The sequence below is a fragment of the Choristoneura fumiferana genome, chromosome 21 (genome assembly GCF_025370935.1).
Source record: "Choristoneura fumiferana chromosome 21, NRCan_CFum_1, whole genome shotgun sequence".
In the NCBI taxonomy this organism is placed as follows: Eukaryota; Metazoa; Arthropoda; class Insecta; order Lepidoptera; family Tortricidae; genus Choristoneura; species Choristoneura fumiferana.
The window spans coordinates 17,326,476-17,350,631 of NC_133492.1; the positions used below are offsets into that span (position 1 = coordinate 17,326,476).

The 24,156-nt window shown below is 36.5% G+C and overlaps 1 protein-coding gene and 1 pseudogene across 5 annotated transcripts; one reads left to right on the plus strand and one right to left on the minus strand.

The window, feature by feature from the left end:
* Positions 1–325: 325 nt before the first annotated feature.
* LOC141439870 (dnaJ homolog subfamily B member 14-like) lies at positions 326–2,013 on the minus strand (annotated as a pseudogene).
* A 6,045-nt stretch (positions 2,014–8,058) lies between these two features.
* On the plus strand, positions 8,059–16,442 carry LOC141439639 (uncharacterized). Of its 5 annotated transcripts, none has more exons than XR_012452620.1 (5): positions 8,059–8,436; positions 8,810–9,012; positions 10,038–10,140; positions 10,811–10,967; positions 14,866–14,901. XR_012452620.1 is itself a non-coding variant. In XM_074103957.1 (5 exons), the coding sequence occupies exons 4-5, from the start codon at positions 10,882–10,884 to the stop codon at positions 15,069–15,071; spliced, it is 288 nt and encodes a 95-aa protein (XP_073960058.1). In that variant the 5' UTR covers positions 8,059–8,436; positions 8,810–9,012; positions 10,038–10,140; positions 10,811–10,881; the 3' UTR covers positions 15,072–16,442. The 5 variants fall into 5 exon arrangements, 2 of the variants coding, with proteins under 2 accessions (XP_073960058.1, XP_073960057.1); XR_012452619.1 differs by lacking the exon at positions 14,866–14,901 and adding an exon at positions 11,337–12,147 and having other exon boundaries at positions 10,811–10,963; XR_012452618.1 differs by lacking the exon at positions 14,866–14,901 and adding an exon at positions 11,591–11,611 and having other exon boundaries at positions 10,811–11,525.
* The last annotated feature ends 7,714 nt before the right edge of the window (positions 16,443–24,156 follow it).

Below are 24,156 nucleotides of genomic sequence, written 5' to 3' on the forward strand. Positions count from 1 at the left end.
ACATATTCGATACACAGAAAAAATGTTAGGTAGAAATAATAATTTATAAAAAAAAAACATTGAATAGTATAAATTGGGGCCCACTCAGCATAATGTTGCGGCAAGCCCACAACGCTGTTTTTCAGTGGGGACTTAACTAAACACATAAAATAAAAAAAACATATACACATTTAGGCTGTCACGACAGAACGCCAGCGGAGGGTCGTTCCACAAACAGTTCGAAATAAGTTTGGGGAACCTCTTCTCTAGGCCATATTTCTGTTTCCATGGTATCCAAATTTACCGGGCTATCTGTGCCCAATGCTGATTTGCATTCGGCTAAGCATTACTTGAAGGCCTCGCTGGCCCCAGGGGCGTGATTCTTGTCCGGATGCAGCTGCAGAGCGCCAACTTCTTGTAGGCTTTCTTGATGTCGGATCAGTTGCTGCCTCTTTGGTTACACCTGTAAATAATTTTTTTTTATTGGAATATGTAGGTCAATCAGTTATTAGTTTCGCTTGTTGCCATGGTAATGTCTTCCATTTGTCTTCTTAAAAGTATCATTTCATGGGGTACAAATCCACTAAAAGTTAGGAATTGTGACATTTAAGGTAATTCCTTCACGGCTCATCTCCTAAGCGTGCTAATATACTATCTAGAGAGTGTATCACTGAGATGTCTCCTGAAGTTACAGACATTTTTTTTTCTATTTGTTTTTGAGGCTTAAGTGCACCTCTGTGACATTGAAAGACTCTATGTCCACATTCGTCAAACACTCCTTGCGATGTCCAGATTATCTATTAACCACTTCCATCATATAACAGACAATACAATACAATACAATGACTCTTTATTGTACACCACAAATAGTAAGCATATAGAAATAAGTAATAATACAGAGAGAAAAATTACAAGGTAAGCAATAGGCGGCCTTATCGCTTAAGAGTGATCTCTTCCAGGCAACCTTTTTACAGAAAGAAGTAATGACTAAATTACAGCCGGTGGTGCATTCACAGACCAGAATAACAAACACTTAAGTTAATTGACAAACAATTAAGTTAATTGTACAATACCTACTAATATTATAGATGTGAAAGTAACTGTCTGTCTGTAACGTTTTTCACACTTCAACTGCTAAACCGATTTAGACAAAACTTGGTATGGAGATAATTGGAGTCCTGAGGAAGGACAAGGGCTACTTTTTATTCGGGAAAAATGCATAGTACCAGCAGGAGAGCAATAACGGAATTCTGTGCAGACGGAGTCGCGGGGAACAGCTAGTCATACACATTGCCTTACATATTTTCAATTCAAATTTAGGGATAAGCGGCTCCAACAGTTTCTGATGGTTCTGTCAATGTTGTTGGCATATCATATCTGCTGTGATTTATTTTCAGAAGTTTTTTAATAGCAAACACTTTCCATATCACCTAATTTCATTCTAAATGCTAAAAAAGTAAGTGTAGGTTATTATGGCTTTTTTTAGGATATTGCTCAACACCAAATGTTTGTGGAGACCTTGAACCATTTAACAACTCAAATGAATTCTAATGGCACAATTATCATCAAATTACTTTACTAATAACATGTATAATTAAAAAAAAAAAATTTCGTCTAAACTTAAAAAAAATCAATAAATAATGCAATCTCACCCAAAATTTCATAGTAGTCCTTGCATTTTGTGTTAATGCGGCGGACCGCTTCCAACTGATCGGAAGTGTACTCCCGCTGAGGAGTCTGATGCGTAGGCGCCTTGCGTTTTCTCAATTCTTCAGCGCTAGGACTCCTCGCCTCTCGGAGTGGATTTTTACCCCCATTTCCAGTGCTCCCCGCGCCCGGACCCGCGCCAAAAAACTCCTTGGACCGCGGGCTAGGGTACAAGCGCTCAGCTTTTCAACAAAAACCTCTCAGCTTTCTCCACGTTACCAGCAGAAAAGGCATTTTGAGCGATCTCGATGCACTTCTCTGCCTCGTCCTTGTTACCTTCGATAGTCATTTTGAAGCACGCAAATGCGTTTCAACACTGTACTTTGGGTGTGATTAGGGTGTTTTGCGTCGATGATTAAGTTCCACGCGCGACGCACTAATCCAATAAGCGGAAATAGATTTATTTTATAATTAAACTACACCATTGCTGAATGACTAAATCGACTTCGTACTGCGTCAAAATAATAGGGTAGGGCTGTCACATGAGAGACGGATTTTAGGAATCGGTTTTTTTTTTACAGTGATTTACCTCTAATATCTCAATGATGAAACCATAATGATTAAGATTCTGATTAAATATTGAATAAATATAACTTACACTAGCAAAAGAGATCACTAAAGCTAAAACACTTTTAACTTTACTAAACTGGCATTACTGTAGTATCGCCTTTACCTTTTTTTGAAGGTGTTTTAAAAACAAATGACACTCGTTCCGTAGTAAGTATATATGTTTAATCTTAAGAAAAAAGTAAGCAAGAAAACAAAATTTTAATAAGAACTTAAAATATAGGAGCACATAAATTTACTATTTTAATGAATAATGATATATTTTTCAAAAACTCCCACAGCCTATTCATAAAAATCCTTAATGAGGTTTGATCGTGTCTGTTACTTAGCAGACTGATTAAGCTTGTTAGACGGTTGTCAAGAAGTATGATTCATAAACGCTTGCTAGCAGTCTGCTAGTTGTTGAGCTGGAGTGCTACCAACGAAACTCGAAGTTGGAAACTGCGCCCGCAACGAAAGTTGAACGAAGTTCGTCTGTGAGTGCTACCACGAAGTAACTTCGTTTACGTGTCGTTTGTGTCGAAACCATAGCGACTACTTTCGAGTTGATCTTCGGGAGGCTTCGTGAATGGAAAAAAATGGAAAGAACGAATGGATTAATAAAGCGCGTTGCACAATTTCATTTATTAAAACGGTAAAACACCGGTAAATGGATTATTAACTGAAAAAGGACCTAAATTCCAATAAATAATTCAAAATTATACATTTCAATATTCTGCTTGATCAGGATATGGTTTAAAGCAAGTTTTTATGCTGATTTCAAGAAAATTTTGTGCTTTTCGTGTTCTCACACATTCGTCATACCTAAATGATATAAACAAACGTCAAGCTAGCAAACCAAATGTCAAACTGCGTAGTTTTCTGAGGAAGTTTTGAAAACTTTTTAGCAAGAGAATTAAGTAATTTTTGTCCATATATAATAACAAGTAATGAATCGTGTGCGACGAGTATTGTTAGATGTAATGAGTTGATATGCGATTTCTCTTAAATATGTTTTATATATGGCGATTATTTATATACGAAGTTTGAGGTCGATACCCAGGCGGGGCAGATATTTGTATGAAGTAATGTTTACTCATAACATAAGCTTAGGTTACTTTCGGACTTGGTTAATTGGTGTGATCATCATCATCATCAGCCAGAAGACTTCCACTGCTGAACAAAGGCCTCCCTCTAGAACGCCAGAATATAAATCACAACTCGCCACAATCCAGTTTTTTTTCCAAACAACTGACCGTGATTGACCGCTATCTCACTGATGTTAGGTACAGATGTCGCCCAAGGTATCTGTGTACTGGTTCAGTAACAGCCTATTCACTCTAGCCTGCGGTTGCCTGCAATTCTCACAATGTCCTCAGTCCACCTAGTGGGAGGGCTGCCACACTTCGTCTTGCGGTTTATGATTGCCACTCGAGAACTTTTCTCCCCCAGCGGCTATCTGTTCTTCTGAGTGATGTGAGCCGCCCATTGCCACTTCAACTTGGATATTTTTTGACCTATGTTGGCTGGTATTGGTAAATTTATTATTATTTACATGGTTGGCTGTATCATTGCCTTTGCTTAGGTAGGTACTTTATTTGATGGTAATGAGCAGAGAGCGGAATTTTTCATGGCATTTTTGACCTGTCATAGTGATTTCTCACTTATTGACTCTACCTAAATGATGTTGATATATTAGAGTTTAAATTAGATTGTTTTAAACTTACTTGTATCATGTTATGTAGTTCAGTTGCATTCTTTTTCTGCATACAAATACAAATTGATATTTGGCTGTAAAAGAAGTAGTTAAAACTGGAAAATATGAAAAAAAAAACATTTATTCCTTTATAGAGATAATGTAACAGTTGTTAACATTACAACAGAAGAATTTCAACATGAAATTGAAAAAAAAGACTGAACATAAATAAGAAATTGTTATCCATTTATTGTTCATTGCATATGTCTATTTCACATTTTCAATTGCTCAAGAGTTAATTGGAAGAGATTGCTCTTTAACTTAAGGCTGCCTATTGGCCTATTGTTTATAGGTGTACTTTTAATCTTCTTTAGTAGGTACCTGTGTTGTGTATCGATAGATATGAATATCAGAAAACGATAAGTGAGAAGTCACTATGACAGATCAAAAGATGCCATGAAAATACGGCTCTTTGGTAATGAGTTATTTTACTTCACATCTTTAATATGGCACAGCACATTCTAGCATCATCAGCTTCCACCAAGCAAATGGAGGTGCTAATTTTTGGCTTACCGAGTCTGTGTTGGTAGATATCTTTAAATTCATACCTCTTTTGCATGGAATCTCCAATTTGAATAATTCAAAAAGTAATTTATAGGTATTGAAACACTCTTGAATATGAAATGATTTATTTGGCTAAGGATTAATACAGAGGTATCTATTAATAACATGGTCTGTATTGGGGCATTTCTATCAACTTTTAAGAAGAGTTATATGGACGTAATTATAATTACAATGGTTGGACATTAGATATTCCTAAGTTTTGTTAGATATTGATATATACTTTAATATTATAGAACATTTTTTGATTTATTTATCAATAGTTAGTTTACGCAGCACTATTTATTATATAGGGTGTCCCAGAAGCACCACGTCACAGTGACACCAGAGTAGCCTGCTCAAGAGGAACCTAACCAACCTAACATGACCCCAGTAAAAGTTGCACGGTTTTCGAGTTATTACCGAAATAAAAACTCAGGTCGTACATAACATAATCTGTGGCATTACAATGTGACAATAGTACAAGCACGGCTTAGGTCCTAAATGAACCGTGACAAACAGTTTTATTTTATCTCTTTTTTTTAGCTTCGATTATTCCTGTTTATTTAATGGTGTGATAGTTAATAATATTCTTTGATTAAAGTCTGATATTTAAATTCTTTTGTATTTACTTGTAATGTAGTAATTTAATAATTTAATTTGTAAAATACATTGGAAATACTCGTATACATTTCGGACTTTACGATAAATGACAACTGTTTAAGGCCGGGTGCGCATCATGTGATTAAAGTTCTATCTTTGTCACTCTGCTATTATAAGCAGGACAGGAACATTTTCAAATTGTCAGTTTGCTTAAGAGTGTAGACCTTCTTTATAACTGCCTTTGTGACGAGACACTGCAGGGGTCAAATGAGGGTCATTACTTAAATTTTGTTTATTTAATTCAGTTTATCACATTTTTGGAATCTGATTTTTGAAAACGCTTCACAAAGCCTATTTCTCCAAATGGTTTTTCGATTTAGTATACGAGTATGTTGTCAAAATTGGGACATCCCAATTTGGAGGTAAATAAAACTCTATATTTTTTAAAAATATTTGATGATACTTAAATGTGATTTTTTTTTAAAGGTTATTCCTATCGATAAAATAGTTTCAAGCTTATGTACAGCAATTTAAACCACCTTCAAATTTCCCTCACTGACTTGCCTCCATACTGTTTGGCTGATGGGTTACAGCGTTCTTCTGGGATAAAAAAAAAGTGCAAAAATGCTGTAACCCGTAAAATACAGTTTGCATCAAAATCACGACTGCTGGTTGAAAGGCGGCGTTCATTTTAGTGTAATTTCTAAAGGGGGTTAAAATTAAAATCCTTTGTACCGTTTAGAAGATACGATTTTTTTAATTTATTGGCTTCAGTATTAGTGTAAAGTTCCAATTTTAAGGGTTACAGCATGTCTGCTTTCCAGCGACGATATTTTAATTTGACATAACTCATTTCGCATAATTTATATTAGCATAATGGTACAGTCGCATAGTAATACGTTTTAGAATAATTTTAGTTGGATTAATGTATATTCGACTATTATAGATATTATTATTTAGGCTAATAATGTGTCATATTTTTCAGAATCCATAATTTCAGTTTGTTTTAAAAAATATCATGAATAAAGCAGTTTTGCTATTACCATGCATTTTTTTGTATATTTTAAGTCATTTAATATAGTACATGCATTTTTAAATCACGTATTTTTTATTTTTGGCGCATTGAATCTGAAAAAAAAGGAATTACGTTTTTGGGCATTTTCCCAAAAAAGTGTACCTACCCTATTTTTTTACAATTTTGGATAAAAATTGGTTTTTCCTAAGAATCAAGAGCACGATCGATTCGGATCCGATACACGGTGTGAAATTTGCCACCATTTTATTGCATGACCATTTTTATTTCTTACTAGCTGTTGCCCGCGGCTTCGCCCCCGTTGTATTTTTACTGTATTTTCTTCCATAAAAACCTTCTCCTGACAGTAACGAACACAACAAAAAAAGAATTAGCGAAATCGGACCAGTCGTTAACGAGTTTTGTCCTTAGCAACAAATTTTACGATTCATTTTTATTTATATAGATTTAACATTGTGATCGTCACAGTAAAACTCAGTAGACTAATAATTACAGTTTTTTTATTTAATACCAGTTCCGCTTTATCGGGCCGCTGGTCCTGTAAAATTGATTTTTTTTTAAATATTAGGTTAGGTATTAGGTTGAGATTTTTAGATTAAATCTAGTAATGTGTTTTATGCAATATATTTAAATCAGAACAAAGTCTTCGCAAGTGTACCTAACGCTCCTCGCTCCGTTCGTAGTACTATTTAATAATAGTAATACTCTAGTTTATTTGCTGTGGAGTCAGTATTTTTGATGTGATTGTAGTATTTTTTCAAAGTCAAAGTCAAAACATCTTTATTCAATTTAGGCTATAACAAGCACTTGTGAATGTCAAAAAAAATCTACAATCGGTTCGGAAAAAACCTCTGTTGAGAAGAATCCGGCAAGAAACTCAACAAGGTATATATATTTTTTTAAACAGATTTACAATATTATTAAATGATATGTGTATACATCACAAGTATTTAACACAACTTTATTTTTAACACAGTAGGTTCGCTATTTGAAGGGATCGCTAATGCGGATCGGAATTATTTCCAAATATCCCTGTCCATGATATAATCATTAACTTTATAATACGCCTTTGATATTAATGTCTTCTTGAATATATAATAAATCAGTAACATTAAAAAAAAAATATTATATTAATGCATAAAAAATAAAAGGTACATAGAAAGTGAATCATTGTTTCCACTTTTTTTGAACATGAAACTACCGTGAGACTTACTCATATTAAATGATATTATAACGGATAACTCACGTCTTAAACCGAGTTTAGCTCGACTGTTTGTTTCCGGCTATTTCGTAGCCCTTCCTCTCAGGAGCACGCGACTCGGCGGCTGCCGCAACACGCACACTACATGTCGAGCTAAACTCGGTTTAAGACGTGAGTTATCCGTTATAATATCATTGTTTCCACTGTTGCTATTTAATGTCTTCGCAATCGAAGTGAAAAGCAGTGTTAAACACTCGCCGTACCTGCAGGGCTACTACGAAACTCGAAGTTCGTATCGTGTGGTCCCTCTCGCTCTCGTATTAACCAGTATAAGTGTCAGAGGGACCGCACGACACGAACTTCGAGTTTCGAGTTTCGTAGTAGCCCTGCTGCTCGGGTGGCTATATGAACGTCTTGGGTAATATGCTAATCGTTGATCGGAGATAATATGGCTCGTTTTATGCTCTTGTTATGTTACAATCTAGTATTTTTTTCACTAGGAGACGATTTCCGACACAGTTTATAGTCTGTCAAAAAAGAGAAGAAATTAAAAAGTGGCAACACTGTAATGTCAACCCTCTCAAACCCTGTCAAACCAAAAGGAAGGACACTACAGTGTTGCCACTTTTAATTTCTTCTCTTTTTGACAGACTATATATATCAGTGTTGGCATCGCTGCCGTGGAGCAGCAGGAGTGCTACCACGAAACTCGAAGTTGGAAGTTACGGGCTTCGTTTCGATGATTTGCTACCACGAAGTTACTTCGATTTCGTTTTCGATCCGAAGTTCGTTTCGACTAGTTTCGAGCGGTTTTGTCTACTACGAAACTCAAACTTCGAGATTGGTTACGGATTTGGCCTACCATGAAAAGCAAACTACGCCAACGATTTCGAGTTTTGACGTAAAGATTTTCGAGTAGAAATGTCAAAATCACACGATAACTAAATTGTTGTCGTTTTGGCTTCGATTCAATGAATGTTGCAGGAAAAGCGACCTTGTGGACGATTTTGTTTGTTTTGATGTGAACTTGTGTGTGACAGTGACAGTGTGATGTGATCCAGCTTTTTCAATGTAATTGTGTTTTTATTTAATTTAATACAAATCTTTGGCAGTTTTAACAGCATTTTCTTAGTTAAAACAGTTATCTTATTTCTTTTGAGATAAATGAAGTTTCTTTGACTCGAAAATATATGAGAAATTATTAAAATACCTGTTTATACACTTCTAAAGAAAGCTACGCAAGCAGTAAATTTCGTAAATTGTCTCGTAAAACTAGGCAAAACTCTTGTTTTTCTTCGGGCAGTTGTGTAAAGAATAATATACAACTGATAGAAGACTTACGGTCTCAGTAGATATTTACAAGAATGAAATTTTCCACAGCAGTTGCATGTTTGTAGCAAATTTTTTTAATGATTTTTGAAAATTCGTTTCTTTTTTTTATTAGAACTAATGAAACGATTTTATTAATGGAAGAAGCTTTACCTGAATATCCAACTGACCGCCAAAGGCAAATACGCGAAGACCGTGACTGATTTATTTCCAAGACCCTTCTGGCTGACTCAGGAGATGTTTAAGGCCCTCTGTGCGGAGGTGGTACCCTTACTTCCTCCTAAGCTAAATAGCCGTGGAATCGACCCTACCATAAAGGTAAGCCCTTATCCATAGTAATCATACTAATATTATCAGAGCCTAGAATTTTTGTGGCACTTTTGACCTGTTTTAGATGAAATACCATAAAGGACATGGAATTCTATGCAGATGGAGTTGCGGGCTGTTGCTGTGGCTAGTATTATAAATGCAAAAGAGTGTCTGTCTTTCTGTTACCTCTATGCACACACTTAAACCACTGAACCATTTTAAACAAAATTTGATGTAAAAGTAGTTTGAGTCCTGGGAAAGGACATAGGATAGTTTTTAATCCATGAAAATTTCATAGCTCCTGCGTGATAGCAATAAGCAAATTCTTTGCAGATCGAGCAGTGGGCACCAGGTAGTATTATATAAATATGGACCACTCACTATTATCTAATAAGCAAGAAAAATGGTTACAAATATAAAAAAAATACAAAGACAATTATATCCAGCAGCCTGTACATACCACACAAGAGAACAATACTTACTGTAGAAGTTTTATGAAATTAATAAGATTCCCAGCAAAGAGTCATTACATACTCACCGACAAATCTACTGCCCATTCTTCATACATATTCCTAAGGAAGGAGGGTGGTTAGATTTGCCAGCGAGTATATTTAAAAGTGAAATATGGCAAGATGAAATAACAACCTAAAAACCAACTGTATATTTTTCCAGATTTCTTTCAGCTTTGAAGCTTTATGGTAGGAGAGATTATCAAGGATGTGTAGGGAGGGACTATTGGGTCCCAATGTCCCACAATGTATTAGTTCAATGAGCTGCTAGTATAAATATTTTAAAAAAGTTATTCCAAAGTATATATATAAAACTAAGTATGTAAGTATATTCCAAAGTAGATTTATGGCCACAACTTCTGGAATGCAAATTAACTGCAGGCTATCTCCATAGTAAATCTTATCACAAGCACATATATATGACATGCAAATGCTACTTATGTATTTACTTTCATAAGTACTTGTTATAGCCTAAATTGAATAAAGATATTTTGACTTTGACTACTTATTCTGTATGTTTTGCAGATTCTACAATAAATTTAATTTGCCCTGGATGTGTGGTGCCATTAATTGCACCCACATTATTGCAGTTATCGGGCCATTACTGCTCCCTTTATGTACAATAATGGTAAGTGATATGTAGTTAAGCACTTTTACCCTTTTTTTTTAGTAGCCCATATAGTGTCTTTACTCTCATACAATATTTAACATGATTTTTGTCTTCATGGAATTTGTGTATCATATTGTAGGTGCTAGGCCTTGTCACAAAAAGGTAATTATTTGATACAGCATGTAATTTAGTGTCGCTGGGAGTTGGTAGGTAGTACAGCAATGAATTTTGGTAATCTTTGGTAAGTAAATACATAGATTCCAAATTGTATTGGTTATGGAATAAATAACTTTTGAATTTAACTCATTTTCTGAACTACCTATGTGTGTAAACAAAGCATAGAAGTCAAAATAATTAAATTCTAACTCATATTGATTTCAAACTTTCCAAATCTGGGCTACAATACACTAATTTAGTGCCTTAGATTAGGATAATACATGATGATAGAGCCAAAAGATAGGTGTAGTGGTTTTTAAGTCTGTTTGTCTGAACCGCTGAACCGATTTAGATGAAATTCTGTACACAGATAGTTTGAGTCCCGGGAAAGGAGATAGGATAGTTTTTATCCTGGAAAATTTCATAGTTTCAGTGGGATAGTGAGAACCGAATTCTAAGCGGACGGATTCGCGGGTAACAGGCTAGTATTATATAAAAATTTAAACCACACAAAATTTTCTCTGCTTTTCAGATATGTGATGATATGAACTCAATTTTAAATGTGGACGCGTCATATAGTGGAGCGACGCATGATTCATTTTTATGTGGCAGAATGGGGAGCTCAGGAACTTCAGGAAGCACTTTGAAAATCTCTGCAGCACACATGAAAGGGCCGCCTTGTTGGGTAGGTATGTGATTGTAAGAGTAATAATTAGAAGCTGTAAAGGAACCCCGGCTAGCCACCAAGCCAGAAGTACGAAAACCTGTGGTACTGAAACGTCGCGTCAGCGTATCTTCGGCTGGCAGCCAGTTTCGAAGTCGATACTTAAGCTTACGATTAAACTTGAGCATGGGACATCCTTCCAACAGGGTTTGGATAAATATAAAAGCATGGGTGGGTTGAATTGAAAGCCACCATAATACTCTTGACCTTTTTATTGCAATATTCAGGATTACACGCGAAAAGTATCGGTTGATTATCCGATATATTAAAAGTTATTGTATTATTAATTATGTTATTAGTGTATGTAATGTTCACCTCGAGATATTTCTTTAAGATCCGTAGTCAACTACTACTACTACTGCTGTGTGTGTTGCCAGTGATGACATACGGATCTGAGACGTGGGCGCTAACGATGGGCCTCGTGAGAAAACTCAAAGTCACTCAGAGGGCTATGGAGAGGACTATGCTCGGGGTTTCTCTGCGGGATAGAATTAGAAACGATGATATCCGCAGTAGAACTAAGGTTACCGACATAGCCCGAAGAATTGCGAAATTAAAGTGGCAGTGGGCGGGGCACATTGCTCGCAGGACTGATGGCCGATGGTGTCGAAAGGTTCTCGAATGGCGTCCACGGACCGGGAGACGAGCTGTCGGTAGGCCTCCAACAAGATGGAGCGACGACTTGGTTAAGACCGCGGGATCGCGGTGGATGCGGAAAACACAAGACTGGTCTGAGTGGAGAGCCTTGGGGAGGCCTATGTCCAGCAATGGACGTCTTTTCGTCTTTTGATGAGGATGAGTCAACTAGGAACCCTTATAGTTTTGCCGTGTCTGTCCGTTTGTCTGTCTGCCTGTCTGTCTGTCTGTCCGCGGGTAAGCTCAGAGACCGTTAGTACTAGAAAGCTGTAATTTGACATGAGTATATATATCAGTCACGCCGACAAAGTGGTACAATAAAAAAGACTAAAAAAAATTTTTTAGAGTACCGACGTAAAGTGGGAGTGATTTTTTTTCTCGACTAACCCTATATTGTGGGGTCTTGTTGGATAGGTCTTTTAAATCCATTGGGGGGTTGCTAAGACAATTTTTCTATTCAGTGGTCTGTTTGCGAAATACTCAACTTTAAAGTGAACATTTTCATTGAAATCGAGTCCCCCCGCCGCCTCTAAAATCTAAACTGTTGTGAAAAAATTTGAAAAAATTCAGAATGGTAGTAAATATATCAAAATTTACTAGGAAAATTATAGCAGCTAAGATTGCTTGAGAATTATTAGTAGTTTAAGAGTAAATAGCAGTTTAGGGTTCTGTACTCAACGGGACCCTATTACTGAGACTCCGCTGTCTGTCTATCTGTATATCTGTCTGTCCGTCCGTCACAGGGTTCTATCTCTTAAGCCGTAATAGCTAGACACTTGAAAGTTTCACATATTAAGTATGTATTACTGTGGCCGCTATAATCGAGGAAGACATGCACCATCTGTAACTACCAATCTAACCTAAGTTTGACTTTAAAAAAAATGATGTAGTTAAAATTTAAATTGACGCATAGGTAAGTTAAGGTTATGTTTAAGTTTGCATCAGCCCGAAGGGCCAAAACTACACAAAAACTGCAGAGCTCCGTCGACCGACACTGTTACTGTGTCTATTAAAATTAGGAAAAATCTGGCCGCGGCCCGCTCGCGCGGCAGCCGACGCGCCGCGCTGCCGGCCGCGGGCCGCCCTCCAGGAGGGCGGCTGCCGACGAGCCGCGCTGCCGGCTACCATAGACACGTTGAGTGAATTATGGGCCCGGTAAAACAATTTGCAGATGGAGTAGAATACATATTTACCGCCGCCTCTAACGGGATCGCGGAAAATTATGTAAAAACTATTAAGAAAGCCATTAAAAAAAACGTCCAAGAGCGTGTCGGACACGCCCAAAATAGGGTTCCGTAGCCATTACAAAAAAATTAAATAATATTTTTCTACGGATTTCGTATTTTGTACGGAATATTCCAAGTTTAGGTATATTTTATACCTTAGGCTGCTATTTACTTTCAAACTACTAATAATTCTCAAGAAAACTTCACCGTTATAGTTTTCCTTGTAAGTTTGATATACTTACTTACTACCATCCTGAATTTTTGAAATTTTTCCACCCACCGTTAGTTTAGATTTTAGAAGGGGGGGACGCTTGATTTTAATGAAAATTTGCACTTTAAAGTTGAATATTTTGCAAACAAATCACTTAATCGATAAATCGTTTTAGCAACCCCCTAATGGTTTTAAAAGTCTATCCAACGATACCCCACACTGCGAGGTTGGATGAGAAAAAAGTCACCCCCACTTTACGTCTATGGGAGGTACACTAAAAAAATATTTTTGAATTTTTTATTGTACCATTTTGCCGGCATAGTTTACATATATATTCGTCCAAAATTACAGCTTTCTAGCATTGATAGTCCCTGAGCAAAGCCGCGGACGGACAGACAGACCGACAGACATGGCGAAACTATAATGGTTCCGTTTTTTCCATTTTGGCTACGGAACGCTAAAAAGCGGTCATTGAGAAAAATGGTGTTCTAAAATAACTTAACACATTATTATTATATTACCGCAGATTTATTATATTTATAACACTGCAATACCGGAGAAAGTTCTTCCGTGCTGCTCATGGGGCGGTTACGGACCCGATGGGAAGTGTTAAGGCCAGATAGGGAAGCTAAGGTCTTTAAAAGCTAACAAAATTATACAGCGGCTAGTGGGGGCACAAATAGGATAGGTACTGATACTGGGGGTAGGAGACATTGGTATCGGAGTTATTGAAAGTGACAAAATTGGCAACCTGAAAAGGTATACAAAAAAGTGTACAATAAATTGCCTTTAAATACAAAAAATATCAAAAATAATACCTTATTTATAGCTAAGTTAAAAACAGACCTTTTACAAAAACTTTATTATTCTATCACAGACTTTTTAAATGAATAAAAATATAGATATTTTATTTGTTTGTTTAGAAATAAATTTGTTGTGATATTAAATTAATACACATTTAGGTAGAAACAAATTATTATCGTGCCATACTTGTGTAATAGAATTAGATTATAATTACATACATAACAATTGTGGCTATACCCTACCAGGGTGCATAATTTCTGTAAGTACTAGTATTTATAAGTCTTATGTTTTTGCCAATTAATGAATACTGAATACTGAGTATCAACAACATTAGGTAGCACGGCTTGTAATAAAACAGGTGCTAGTGGTAACGAAATACATCGTCATATACTTAGACCAACTAAGACGGAAAACGCGGAATTCTTTAGCTTGTCCGATGGATATGGAGTCTCCGTTGAGTTAAGGGTAAGAGAGAAGGCACCGCCTGCAGAGAGCACTAGTGACTCAACAGTCGGTCAGAGCAGCGCCGGTGAGGCGTGCGAGCGTCGAGGGAGAGGGCGACGAGCGGCGACGACTGTTTCTCCACACCAGTAAAGGGCCACTGTATCCGAAAGATTAGAGTCGTTCGTAATTCGTTATTTACCGCCCTTAAGACACAATGTACTATTATAAAGGCTGTCACCCTCCACCATAAGTGGAGATGAAACGCGTATGGGTGTCCACATAAGGCCGAATGGTCGGAAACGTTTTAATGTTTATTTGGGTACAAAAGGAAAGAATAAGAAGAAAGTTTTTTTGGGTTAATCCATGCAAAATTACAACTTTCTAGCTCTTATAGTCGCTAAGATACTTAAGTCGTGAACGAATGGACGGACAGACAGACACAGGTAAACTATAAGAGCACTGCACGAGATCGGCGTGTCGACGTGAGCATTCCACCAGACATACACGTACGTGTACATAATGTGTCGTTTTATATCTATCAGGGCGCTGGAGGTGTCTACTGGGCGCGCGGCAGCTGCTCCGCGAGCTCGAGACGGCGCCGGGCGAGTGTTGGGCTCACGGGCCGAGCCGCTCACGGGCAAGGCGCTGCCGAAGACCGACGCCGCGCCCGCAGCCCCCGCCGGCCCCGCCACCTCCGACGCTCTGCAGCGCGCAAGGGAGGACCGTGACCGACTCATACACGATTTAAAGCGCCGTTAGCCAATGACCGGATGTGTTCATTAAAATTATTGATTGTTTTGATCGATTGATTAATTGTATTCCATACTACCCTTAGCTCTGTCTGCATATCTGTTACCTCTTCACGCTTCACGCTTAAACCACTGAAATGATTTATATGTATATACTATAATATTCCTACTAATAGGTAACAGGCAGACAGAGTTATTTTCACATTAAATGTGAAATATATTATTATACCACGAGCTTTACGGTGAAGGAAAACATCGTGAGGAAACATCCAATCCGCACTGGGCCCGCGTGGGACGTATATAGGCTGGGATGATGATGATATTATTATACCTAAATGTGAAAGTAACTCTGTCTGTCTGTTACCTTTTCACGCTTCAACCGCTGAACTGATTTAGACGAAATTCCTTGTTGGGTCTTGGCGTCCCGGGAAAGAACATAGGATAGTTTTTATCTCGGAAAATTGCATAGTTCCCGGGGAATAGCGATAAACGAATTATACGCGGGCGGGGAGACGACCCTGGCCGGACCAACAGGATGTCACTACCAGATTATTGTATTTTCACGCAATTTACATAAGTATTCCAAATTTCAAGTCAATCTACAGACAGACAGAGTTATTTTCACATTAAATGTGAAATATATTATTATACCTAAATGTGAAAGTAACTCTGTCTGTCTGTTACCTTTTCACGCTTTAACCGCTGAACTGATTTAGACGAAATTCCTTGTTGGGTCTTGGCGTCCCGGGAAAGAACATAGGATAGTTTTATCCCGCAAAAGTGCATAGTTCCCGCGGAATACCGATAAACGAATTCTACGTGGGCGGGGAGACGATCCTGGCCGGACCACCAGGATGTCACTTCCCGATTATTGTATTGTCACGCAATTTACAAATTTCAAGTCAATCCGGATACAACAATAATCTGGCAATCTGACAATACAATAATCTGGTAGTGACATCCTGGTGTTCCGGCCAGGATCGTCTTCCCGCCCGCGTACAATTCGTTTATCGCTATCCCGCGGGAACTACTGGAAGTTGGTCAAATTTAACTTGCAAGATTTGACTACAGACAACAGGACAGGTGAAACTAAATAAAAGCTTGTAAAAAATTTGCCATAACTCAAGACAAAATATCTTTCATTGCATATGCTAACTTCTAATAATAAATCAAAAAAATGTTCTATAATATTAAAGTATATATCAATATCTACAAAAAACTTAGGAATATCTAATGTCCAACCATTGTAATTATAATTATGTCCATATAACTACTTCTTAAAAGTTGATAGAAATGCCCCAATATCAGACCATGTTATTAATAGATACCTCTGTATTAATCCTTAGCCAAATAAATCATTTCATATTCAAGAGTGTTTCAATACCTATAGATTACTTTTTGAATTATTCAAATTGGAGATTCCATTCAAAAGATGGTATGAATTTAAAGATATCTACCAACACAGACTCGGTAAGCCAACAATTAGCACCTCCATTTGCTTGGTGGAAGCTGATGACGCTAGAATGTGCTGTGCCACATAAAAAGATGTGAAGTAAAAAAAACTCATTACCAAAGAGTCGAATTTTCATGGCATCTTTTGGTTCTGTCATAGTGACTTTTCACTTATCGTTTTCTGATATACATATCTATCGATACACAACACAGGTACCTACTAAAGAAGATTAAAAGTACACCTATAAACAATAGGCCAATAGGCAGCCTTAAGTTAAAGAGCAATCTCTTCCAATTAACTCTTGAGCAATAACAATTTCTAATTTAGGTTCAGTTTTTTTTCCAATTTTATGTTGAAATTCTTCTGTTGTAATGTTAACAACTGTTCCATTAATGTCTCTATAAAGGAATAGATGTTTTTTTTTCATATTTTCCAGTTTTAAACTACTTCTTTTACAGCCAAATATCAATTTGTATTTGTATGCAGAAAAAGAATGCAACTGAACTACATAACATGATACAAGTAAGTTTAAAACAATCTAATTTAAACTAATATATCAACATCATTTAGGTAGAGTCAATAAGTGAGAAATCACTATGAGAGGTCAAAAAATGCCATGAAAAATTCCGCTCTCTGCTCATTACCATCAATAAAGTACCTACCTAAGCAAAGGCAATGATACAGCCGACCATGTATAATAATAAATTTACTAATATACCAACCAACATAGGTCAAAAATATCCAAGTTGAAGTGGCAATGGGCGGCTCACATCACTCAGAAGAACAGATAGCCGCTGGGGGAGAAAAGTTCTCGAGTGGCAATCATAAACCGCAAGACAAGTGTTGGCAGGCCTCCCACTAGGTTGACTGAGGACATTGTGAGAATTGCAGGCTAGAGTGAATAGGCTGTTACTGAACCAGTACACAGATACCTTGGGCGACATCTGTACCTAACATCAGGTGAGATAGCGGTCAATCACGGTCAATTGTATGGAAAAAAAACTGTGGATTGTGGCTAGTTGTGATTTATATTCTGGCGTTCTAGAGGGAGGCCTTTGTTCAGCAGTGGAAGTCTTCTGGCTGATGATGATGATGATCACACCAATTAACCAAGTCCGAAAGTAACCTAAGCTAATGTTATGAGTAAACATTCATATTTTTCATACAAATATCTGCCCCGCCTGGGTATCGACCTCAAACTTCGTATAAATAATCGCCATATATAAAACATATTTAAGAGAAATCTCATATCAACTCATTACATCTAACAATACTCGTCGCACACGATTCATTACTTGTTATTATATATGGACAAAAATTACTTAATTCTCTTGCTAAAAAGTTTTCAAAACTTCCTCAGAAAACTACGCAGTTTGACATTTGGTTTGCTAGCTTGACGTTTGTTTGTATCATTTAGGTATGACGAATGTGTGAGAACACGAAAAGTACAAAATTTTCTTGAAATCAGCATAAAAACTTGCTTTAAACCATATCTTGAGCAAGCAGAATGTTGGAAATGTATAATTTGAATTATTTATTGGAATTTTAGGTCCTTTTTCAGTTAATAATCCATTTACCGGTGTTTTACCGGTTTTTAAATGAAATTGTGAAACGCGCTTTATTAATCCATTCGTTCTTTCCATTTTTTTTCCATTCACGAAGCCTCCCGAAGATCAACTCGAAAGTAGTCTATGGTTTCGACACAAACGACACGTAAACGAAGTTACTTCGTGGTAGCACTCGCAGACGAACTTCGTTCAACTTTCGTTGCGGGCGAAGTTTCCAACTTCGAGTTTCGTGGTAGCACTCCCTACTTTACTGAAAGCTAAGACGGGTCATATGATTCATCTCGCTCTCAGTTTAATTGTTAAGTTTTGATAGACGCATTAGACGCATGAGTTTCGACGTCCCAAATCAGCAGCTCGAGTTTTCGCTTTCATATTATTGTTTTTTAAAAATTGTAAAGGAAAAAGCAAAGGGTCTAAGATTTATGTAAACCCTGTCCAATTTAAGCGCGTAATTTTAATGTCGCGTCTTTTTTGCCATATTAATTAAAACTTGTGAAATATTGTTTTTATTAAGATTTTTATTTTAAAATAACTTGTTATTTTAAAGAAAAAATAATGATGGTATTTATTTTTTGCTTTGTCAAAGTCAGCAGAAAAGAGCGGAGGAAATTGTGAATTTTGGAAGATAAAGGGACGTTCTCTAACTTTAAAGTTGCATTTGCGAAGTTTAAACATAAAGAGTTTATGAATTATAAGTCAGCAAGGACTGACAGAAGGCCTCAAGGAGGACTGTTTCTATGATTGGCTGTTAAATTATAAAGTTTTAACATTACATTTTTGAAAACCAGCTTAGATCGTGGTTACGCCCAAGGTCCCAACTTTTTCTAAGGTTTTGTATTTAGGACGAAAGTAGGCAAATAAGAAATTTTATACTTTGATGTTAGTATCTTAAACTTATAGTTTCAAGCAAAGTTAATTATCGTTATTCTTGTAAATTTCTATTACCTCTCACTAAATTATGATAGTTTTAAAATTTGAAACCATTGAGTTAGCCGATTTAAAAAAATGAAGTTGACTTTAACGTTGAAGATTTTAAAACAGATCATTGGATAAAAAATTGATGAGGTACCTTGCAATGATTTTAAAGGATCTAATCCAACGATACCACACAATAGGGTTAGACGAGAAAAAAAACACCCCACTAACATCTGTTGGAGTACCCCAAAACATTATATTTTTTATATTCGTGCGAAATTACAGCCATCTAGCACTGGTGGTCTGAGAAATGCTGCGGTTGGACGGACATATACACAGACAGACGGGTCTCGGTCCGGATCCATACCGTCGCATGTCCTTAAGTCAAGTGCCATACCAATTTTGTCCTAATCGCTCTTGACATATCGTTCATTAGTCATAAAGATTATAAGCCATACTTAATGTTTCTTATGTCCTAAGAGTCATAAGCCATAATATTACATTACCTAATGCTCAAAATACCTAATTACTTTAGCCATAATATAACATGAATAATGCCAAAATACTAATTACTTTAGCCATAATATAACATGACCTAATGCAAAATACCTAATTGTTCTGTACTAATATTTATAACACATAACATCTTATGTCCTAATGTAATGTTCGTCCTAATCATCATTTGACGCTTTTTTCTCTGAAACCGTAATTTTTTCAGGGTTGTTATAATATAAACCTATCCTAAACTATAGAGTTCTACAGAATGACCACTTCAAAATTTCTGAAATATTTACGGTTTCAGAAAAAAAACCAAACGTTATGGGAAATGATGATTAGGACAAACATTACATTAGGACATACGATGTTATGGATCGCGAATGGCACCCGAACTGCGTCCCCAACGGAACGAACTGCTACCAGAAAAAGTAGGTTAGGTGCAAACTGCTACCAGAAAAGTAGGTTAGGTTAGGTTAGAACTGCGTCCCCACAGAAACAAACTGCTTCCAGAAAAATATGTTAGGTTAGGTTAGAACTGAGTCCCCAAAGGAATCGAACTGCTACTAGTATTAAATCTTAGAGTAAACGTTAAGCATATTTTATGACAAATAGTGTTTAGGGCAAGAGATCATTATGACCAAATTAATTAGGAAAAATACAATAAGGACAAAATAAATTAGGGATTCAATATAGACCCATGATTATGGCATTCACTCTTAGGATATACATATAACTATTAGGACATATGAACATTAATACTAAAGACGATAGTGCACATAAGTATTAGGACATACAATATTAGGGTAAAAAAAGTTATGGCACTTACATCAGGGAATACGTTGTTATGGCAAAAGATCATTGACCAAAGTTATTAGGGAACATACAATTAGGCAAAATATATTAGGGATTCCAATATAGACCCCAGACAGACAGATGGCAAAACTATAAGGATTCCGTTTTTTTTTCTCATTTTAATGTGTAATGTTCAATTAAAAAAATATAAGGAAAATAAAACATAAGTTAAATATTGACCAGCAACATAATAATACATGTCTCTAGCTGTTTCTTCGGTCAAAGTTGGCATTGCCATATACCACAAGATCGCGTGACATTTTTATTCTTCTTGTAGTTCTTGTATAACTTGATTTATTGTAGGCAGGTTATAGTAGTTTTTTTTTCCAGCCAATAGATGGCGGCGACAAGCGAGCGACCTGCCTCGCGTGCCAAAAGGATTGCTCGTACAAAACCACCATAGCCAACTTAAAGACCCACCTTCGGCTGATGCACAATGAGTTGTACGAGCAAATGTTGGGGGGAGACGAAACCGAGTATTATTTGGAGCAGGACGAGGGTAAGTACCTGCGTTGCTACTCCGAAATTCGAAAATCGAAGTTTGTGTCGTTCGGTCCCTCAAACACATACTATTAATACGAAAACGAGAGGGACGGTACGATACGAACTTCGATTCTCGAATTTCGGAGCAGGCCCTCTGTTTAGTGAGGGTCCCTGTAATGAGGGCTGTCGTTTTTTGTCTCACTAGATGGCGCACTGTTGCGTGAGGTTTTTAAGTATGGCTTTCAAAGTCTGTTATTACGGTTGTGAAAACAAAGTTTAGATTAAAATCATATTTAATACACCTTAAAACCGTACCATAAAAATATCGAGCATGCCACAGTGTTGCATAGTCCCCGTTTGTTCCGAAAAAAGGAGGACAAAGGTTTCCGAAAAACAAAACTGTTCAAAACACAGACATTCATTGCCCGGGAACGCATATTTGCCATAATTAATTTCAGATACTTTTGCAAATATTCACAAATTATTCTAATTATAAATAAACCCGCGTAGCTCACCAAAAAACTATGAGATTTGACATTTCGGAGACCTCACGCTACACTAGCGCCTCTAGCGGCGAATTCATACGCGATAGCCCTCATAGTGAGGTCCGTTTGACAACTTTGACATTTGCATCTCGTTCGTGAGTGCTAACTTAAGTTACAGTGTTTTGTGGTAACACTGTTAAATTAGCTTTTTAGACCCTAATCCATATATCGTCACTGCTTTGAAAAAATCCCGTATCTAAAATCAATATGTCAACAAAATTGAACCTTGATGTAAAGTTCACTCAAAAAAAATATCTATTTGAGGTAAGAGTTTTCTTTAAAGTAGTGACGATATACATACTTAGAGAATACCGATCTTCTACCATAACATTGAAAAGTTACACTGAAATTTACACTGTAACTCTCAAAACCTAGGATCCTGATTCGACTAAACACTATCTCCTCCAGATACCGTGTTTTGCCTAAAAAAAAACTCACTATTTTCGTCAACCAGTACAGTGTTTTGTCGTAATAATCACACGATAAATTTGGTTTTAAGTTTTTCAGTCTCTGTTTACTGTAAATGACAATTCCTTCATTTTTAACGTGTTTTTGTTGAAAATGTATGAAAAAAAGTATAAATCTTATATTATGTTTCTTTATACACAATTAGTAGCATCCATACTAATATTATAAATGCGAAAGTGTGTTTGTGTGTTTGTCCGTTTTTCACGCCGTAACGGAGCGACGGATCGACGTGATTTTTGGCATAGAGATAGGCATTTGGCATAAAATGCACAGTTCCCGAGGGAACAGCGGGCGGAGCCGCGGGCAAAAGCTAGTATTATTTATAATTTATCCAAATTTAATTAAAATCGGATGAATATTGACGGGTTTGTGGCCAATTAAAGAAGAAAACAAAACAGTTTTTTGCGACATCTGTAAAAATATTTTTTTTTTAGTTACAGTGTTTTGTCATGACACGGCAGAGTAGTTTAACTAAATGAGCCAATCGCAAGCTACAGTGATTATCGAATAAACCTCTCGATGCTGAGGCCTTAACGCTATCGCGATACATACATACATACATAAAAATCACGCCTGTATTCCCAAATGGGGTAGGCAGAGCACACGAAACGTTACCGCTTCGGAGCCACTTTTAGCAATTTTAGGTTTTAAGTTTGACAAAAACGGTACAATAGTGACAGGTTGCTAGCTATCGCGATATTTTGCCTATCTTTAAGTCTATGCTTAGGGTCCTTAGGGAACACTATCTGTCATCTTGCGTATGAATGTTATAGCTAGATTTATGTAAGTATTATTTGTTTATGTTTTAAGATATTTATTTCTCAAAAGATTTTTACAAAATCGCTTACAGAGAAATACATTTTTAAGCTTGATATAAATAAACAAAAAGGGAGGGATACTTTAACTATATTGTACGTTAAAAACAAAGTATATAAAACTAAAAGTACACAAAAACACATGAGGGTAGATTGGCGTAACACAACAAATATATCGTGAGAAATATCAGCAATGAGCATAGTAATTTGTTATGTATCTACCTATCTATCTGTTTAGATATATTGTGTATGTGTATTGTATCAATCAGTTTTATGTATTCTTGATATTACTCTAATCTACTATAAATTGCACCACCTGCTAAAATGTATGTATTCAATACTTCTGTCCATTGTAAAGGTTGCATGGAAATGATCGCTTTGACGCGATAAGGCCGCCTATTGCTTATCTTAAAAAATCTCTATGCATATACAAGTGTTTACTGCTATGCGTTGGTGTGCAATAAAGAGTTATTGTATTGTAAATTCGATTTATATTTCAGCTTATTGTGTTAAATTATTTAAGAGAGTTCTATGCATATTCCTTATTCGGTAGATTTTCTAGTAGACTCCTCTACATATGTAAAGTTTCTAAAGTATTTTACTATATCGACGTAGCGCCCTCCAATATGCAATATTAACTTAAGCGCCATCTAGCGATACACATCGGTACTACAATGTTCATTCTCATCTCACGTTTGAAGACATCTCCCCAAACAAAATAGTTCTGAATCCCGCCACAAACGTTTAAAAAAGGCTGCAAGCCAATTTTAACTTAAAGTGGTAAGTGATAAAGTTTACGTTGGGTTTGAAGGCGAAAACGTTTTAAGTTTGACATTTATTTCTGAGGAATCGTTGTAACTAGTTCTAGTAACGTCTTCGTGGCGAAAACGCGTTGCGTTATTTCGTGCGTTGTTTGAGGTTAAACGTTAAGTTTTGAATATGGTTCGCGAAATGAACTCTGTTCTTTGGAAGTATTTTAAAATGGACGATGACACAAGAATGGCTACGTGCAATTATTGCGACAAGGTTTTGTCTTATAAAACTACAATTGCGAACCTCAAGGCGCATATGAAACGGGTGCACTGTAAAGTTTGGAACGAAATTTGGAAGGAAATGTCGCGCTTTACCGAGCACGCTGATGGTGCAAGTAGTAAGTATTAATTGTTATTTCATCTTTCGTATTGTAATCTATAAACTTATCGTTTGTTTAGATCAGTCATGTCATTAATGTCATAATTCTAACAATTTGACAGCTGGCGTTCCGTATACCGTGCGACTTAGATTTTAATTAATGAAAAACCATTTATTAAAAAAAGTGAGTGAAATTTGTACGAAGGCGCAATTTATACTAAACAGCTTGCTTTGCTTAGGTAAGTACCTACAAAATATACTTTCATTGGTCAAACGAATATTGTTGTACTTAGTAAGTCGACTTACAACAACAAACAACATGGTTTTATTAATTTATTTTTTTGCCGACGAAACTC

What these genes read in the sequence shown, in the direction of transcription:
- LOC141439639 (XM_074103956.1), top strand. Translation starts at nt 10,066, where the DNA reads ATGTGTGGTGCCATTAATTGCACCCACATTATTGCAGTTATCGGGCCA. An exon ending in TCCCTTTATGTACAATAATG is followed by an intron (nt 10,141 to 10,890) that starts GTAAGTGATATG and finishes TTTATGTGGCAG; the next exon opens with AATGGGGAGCTCAGGAACTT. An exon ending in TGAAAGGGCCGCCTTGTTGG is followed by an intron (nt 10,964 to 14,865) that starts GTAGGTATGTGA and finishes TATATCTATCAG; the next exon opens with GGCGCTGGAGGTGTCTACTG.